Raw genomic sequence first — 4,995 nt, forward strand, 5'->3', positions numbered from 1 at the left:
TGTAACCTCTTATAGCGAGCTCGTCTTATATATATGCAAGTTTTAAATAATTTTATTATTAATTTTAAAATTTCATATAATATATTTTATTTTTAAATTTATCTTATAAAATTATATACAAACTAAGATTTAGTCACTTTTATCCTAAAAATTAAAACTAAAATTATATAATATTTGTGTGTTATATATATTTTTCATCATAATTGATCTAATTCTATTTTAAAATATGCACTTATTTCTTTTCTAAAATATGTATTGATTTTTTTTTCTAAAATATATATTAGTTTCTTTCTAAAAGATGAAATGAGTAAATGTATGAATTTATAAAACAATAAAGGAACTTATATATTTCTATTCTAAACATTCTATATATCTCATTATCTTTATATGCATATAAATAATAATACGAACAATATTCCATATATCGATGATCTTTCTATTCGGCCCTTATGAATTATCCTTTAGAGAGAAAATAAAAATTTAATACATTGAACATAAAAACCGTTTTTTAATTAGAAATTGATTATTCAATTGATTGAAAAATCTGCAATATTATAATAAGGAATTAATTATTCAATTGACCAAAAATTCTGGAAAAAAATATTTCATATTCTAACAAGGGACACGTGTCTCTCCCATATTAATCTGCTATACTTTTATATAAGATAAGATTGAGGTGTCACAGATACATTTTTGAAGATTTTGTTATGAATTTCCATAAATAAAGGATTCATTCGATTATTCAAATATTTATTATTACCATATAAGTTTTATTATTTTGGCGATTTGATCACGAAAATATCTATAAAAAAAAAAGAAATAGAATCCCTCAACAATTAAATACTAGGTATCTCCAACCAAAACAGTCAAGTTTCAGTGGATGATCTTATTTTATTTCCAAAAACAAAATCCCCGTAATTTCGTCTCTATTCAATTTTAACCCCATCGTTTTCCTATAAATACTCTCCATCATCACCTAGAGTGGTCACAAGTAATAAGGCAGCTACTACATATCCTAAATTCTAAGCTTATCATCAGCAGCTCTTCAGCATTCAGCAATGGCTAACGCCTGCAAGCTCCTCGCCCTTGTTCTCTTCTTCGCCCTTGTTGCCAAAGGTACACATACGTACATACATATATATATATATGCTATGATGACATGAATCAAAATCTCATGTTTTTTTTTTCTAACAAGAAGATGAAAAAGATACTTATATATATATATATATAAGAGTATAAAGTAAAAATCTAAGAACAATGGGGTTGACCGGAGAGGATCGTGAGATCGAAGCTGGAGTCCCAAGCGTAGTTGAAAGAGAACACAGACATAGGGGCAAGAGGGGAGCCGCCGTTGAGTAGACATTCATCGCCTGATTTGGACATAACAGAGCTGTCTATGGAAGACGCAGACTGAAACCCGACACAAGACAGCTTCAAGTTCATAACGGTGCATGGGCATGGATTCTTCACACTCACTTTCCACTCGGGTTTGCCGTTCACCGTCTGCCCCGTCTTCGCCTACCCCAGGCTTAGGTTATCCACCGAGCATTGCCCGTATCCTGCCCGTTCGAAAAAAAAAACCCGGCGAAATTAGCTTTTAATATTTCGATATTGTGAAAACAAATATATCTTTAGTGATCATAGTTAAGGACAAAACATAATACGATGCCACTTTGATATATTATTATGTTTATGTTTTACCGTACAATATAGATGAAAATGTAGTAGGAACAATGATCTTGGATGCAAAGAATTCTTTGATATGGACCAAATTTTGAAACGGAACATTGATGTGGCTTGCACGTATATATGCACATCGATCATGTACATGTCATCATAGCATATATATATATATGTATGTACGTATGTGTACCTTTGGCAACAAGGGCGAAGAAGAGAACAAGGGCGAGGAGCTTGCAGGCGTTAGCCATTGCTGAATGCTGAAGAGCTGCTGATGATAAGCTTAGAATTTAGGATATGTAGTAGCTGCCTACTTGTGACCACTCTAGGTGATGATGGAGAGTATTTATAGGAAAACGATGGGGTTAAAATTGAATAGAGACGAAATTACGGGGATTTTGTTTTTGGAAATAAAATAAGATCATCCACTGAAACTTGACTGTTTTGGTTGGAGATACCTAGTATTTAATTGTTGAGGGATTCTATTTCTTTTTTTATAGATATTTTCGTGATCAAATCGCCAAAATAATAAAACTTATATGGTAATAATAAATATTTGAATAATCGAATGAATCCTTTATTTATGGAAATTCATAACAAAATCTTCAAAAATGTATCTGTGACACCTCAATCTTATCTTATATAAAAGTATAGTAGATTAATATGGGAGAGACACGTGTCCCTTGTTAGAATATGAAATATTTTTTTCCAGAATTTTTGGCCAATTGAATAATTAATTCCTTATTATAATATTGCAGATTTTTCAATCAATTGAATAATCAATTTCTAATTAAAAAACGGTTTTTATGTTCAATGTATTAAATTTTTATTTTCTCTCTAAAGGATAATTCATAAGGGCCGAATAGAAAGATCATCGATATATGGAATATTGTTCGTATTATTATTTATATGCATATAAAGATAATGAGATATATAGAATGTTTAGAATATAAATATATAAGTTCCTTTATTGTTTTATAAATTCATACATTTACTCATTTCATCTTTTAGAAAGAAACTAATATATATTTTAGAAAAAAAATCAATACATATTTTAGAAAAGAAATAAGTGCATATTTTAAAATAGAATTAGATCAATTATGATGAAAAATATATATAACACACAAATATGATATAATTTTAGTTTTAATTTTTAGGATAAAAATGACTAAATCTTAGTTTGTATATAATTTTATAAGATAAATTTAAAAATAAAATATATTATATGAAATTTTAAAATTAATAATAAAATTATTTAAAACTTGCATATATATTTAATCCGCGCAAAAAATTTAAATGAATTTTTTAAAATATATGTTATATTTAAATTTATTTGAAAATATAATAAATATATAATATATTTTATTTACCAATGACCATAAACATGAAAATCGTAATCCATATGGTTCTTCACCATTTATTCATCTTATCATGTGGGAATAAAGTTCCGCTTTCATTACGAAGATTCAACTTTGTATATAAGTAAGATCCTCTAAGTTCTAAATCGAAAACTCGCGGGATAAATCTAAAATCCTAAATTCTAAGCTTATCATCAGCAGCTCTTCAGCATTCAGCAATGGCTAACGCCTGCAAGCTCCTCGCCCTTGTTCTCTTCTTCGCCCTTGTTGCCAAAGGTACACATACGTACATACATATATATATATGCTATGATGACATGCACATGATCGATGTGCATATATACGTGCAAGCCACATCAATGTTCCGTTTCAAAATTTGGTCCATATCAAAGAATTCTTTGCATCCAAGATCATTGTTCCTACTACATTTTCATCTATATTGTACGGTAAAACATAAACATAATAATATATCAAAGTGGCATCGTATTATGTTTTGTCCTTAACTATGATCACTAAAGATATATTTGTTTTCACAATATCGAAATATTAAAAGCTAATTTCGCCGGGTTTTTTTTTTTCGAACGGGCAGGATACGGGCAATGCTCGGTGGATAACCTAAGCCTGGGGCAGGCGAAGACGGGGCAGACGGTGAACGGCAAACCCGAGTGGAAAGTGAGTGTGAAGAATCCATGCCCATGCACCGTTATGAACTTGAAGCTGTCTTGTGTCGGGTTTCAGTCTACGTCTTCTATAGACAGCTCTGTTATGTCCAAATCAGGCGATGAATGTCTACTCAACGGCGGCTCCCCTCTTGCTCCTATGTCTGTGTTCTCTTTCAACTACGCTTGGGACTCCAGCTTCGATCTCACGATCCTCTCTGGTCAACCCCATTGTTCTTAGATTTTTACTTTATACTCTTATATATATATATATATAAGTATCTTTTTCATCTTCTTGTTAGAAAAAAAAAACATCAGATTTTGATTTGCAAAATCGTAATAAGAGAGAGAGCGAGCGGTTTATGATATGTCATTAGGGTTTTAACGGCTTGAGTTGTTACAATTTATTTGAATAAACCCTTGTCGATAATCAAAATTACCCTATTCTCATGCGGCCGAGTGACTCAAATTCGAATTCAGATTTATAAAACAAAGATTAACAATAAAAGGGGATATATTTTATATAAATATGCCCGAACTAATTACATAAAATCATTATATTTATATATATGTATATGTATATATATGTATATATATGTCAAAATTTATGATTATTTTTAAATTTGAAAAACATCTCTGATATTTATTAAACATTATATAATTATTTTTAATTTTTTAATAATATTTGGATTTTGTTACCCGAATTTACTTGAACATTTTATGAGGCTGGACACTCATAAATATAAGATTGGATTTTAAATACTAATACGGGTATATACCCATTAGTATGATCGCTTTGTGTAACAATTTGGGTATATTCGTAGAATTACCCTTTCCATTGAATTTTTTTTTTTTGAAATAGAAAATATACATTCAGTTTCCTAATATGTATAAGTTAATTGTTCTTGCGACGCACTACATAAATATGTATTTCCTTATTCGTTAAAATGCACTTTCCATTTTTTTATGAGATTAAATCTCGTCTCATTAATGACAAATAAATCTATTAATGGAATATACACCCATTGGTTTCTGTATAAATATTTTGTTTTCCTCATTCAGTTCTTCTAGATATGGAATAAAAATCTAGGTTGCATACGTTTCGTGTAACCATCATTTTAAAAAATAAATTAAATTTATTTTGACCAGTAAATGAGCAAAATGGAAAAACGTAATTAATGAATGATTCTTTCTATATATTTTAGATCCTGTGCAATTATGAATCTGCTCTTTAGTTAAATACAATGGATTTGAATATTAAATATATATGTAAATTTCACATATATATATATATATAT

General features: G+C 29.3%; 1 protein-coding gene and 1 pseudogene across 2 annotated transcripts; one reads left to right on the forward strand and one right to left on the reverse strand.

Moving 5' to 3' along the window:
- Positions 1 to 1,004: 1,004 nt before the first annotated feature.
- On the forward strand, positions 1,005 to 4,150 carry LOC104818607 (uncharacterized protein At1g05835-like). 2 transcript variants are annotated; one of them, XM_010548243.2, is made up of 2 exons: positions 1,005 to 1,116; positions 3,628 to 4,150. In XM_010548243.2, the coding sequence occupies exons 1-2, from the start codon at positions 1,059 to 1,061 to the stop codon at positions 3,936 to 3,938; spliced, it is 369 nt and encodes a 122-aa protein (XP_010546545.1). In that variant the 5' UTR covers positions 1,005 to 1,058; the 3' UTR covers positions 3,939 to 4,150. The 2 variants fall into 2 exon arrangements, with proteins under 2 accessions (XP_010546545.1, XP_010546544.1); XM_010548242.2 differs by lacking the exon at positions 1,005 to 1,116 and adding an exon at positions 3,217 to 3,314.
- Positions 1,222 to 1,985, reverse strand: LOC104818609 (annotated as a pseudogene).
- Positions 4,151 to 4,995: the final 845 nt, after the last annotated feature.

Source organism: Tarenaya hassleriana, unplaced genomic scaffold (assembly GCF_000463585.1).
Source record: "Tarenaya hassleriana unplaced genomic scaffold, ASM46358v1 Cleome3, whole genome shotgun sequence".
Lineage (NCBI taxonomy): Eukaryota > Viridiplantae > Streptophyta > Magnoliopsida > Brassicales > Cleomaceae > Tarenaya > Tarenaya hassleriana.

What these genes read in the sequence shown, in the direction of transcription:
- LOC104818607 (XM_010548243.2), top strand. Translation starts at nt 1,059, where the DNA reads ATGGCTAACGCCTGCAAGCTCCTCGCCCTTGTTCTCTTCTTCGCCCTT. An exon ending in CTTCGCCCTTGTTGCCAAAG is followed by an intron (nt 1,117 to 3,627) that starts GTACACATACGT and finishes TCGAACGGGCAG; the next exon opens with GATACGGGCAATGCTCGGTG.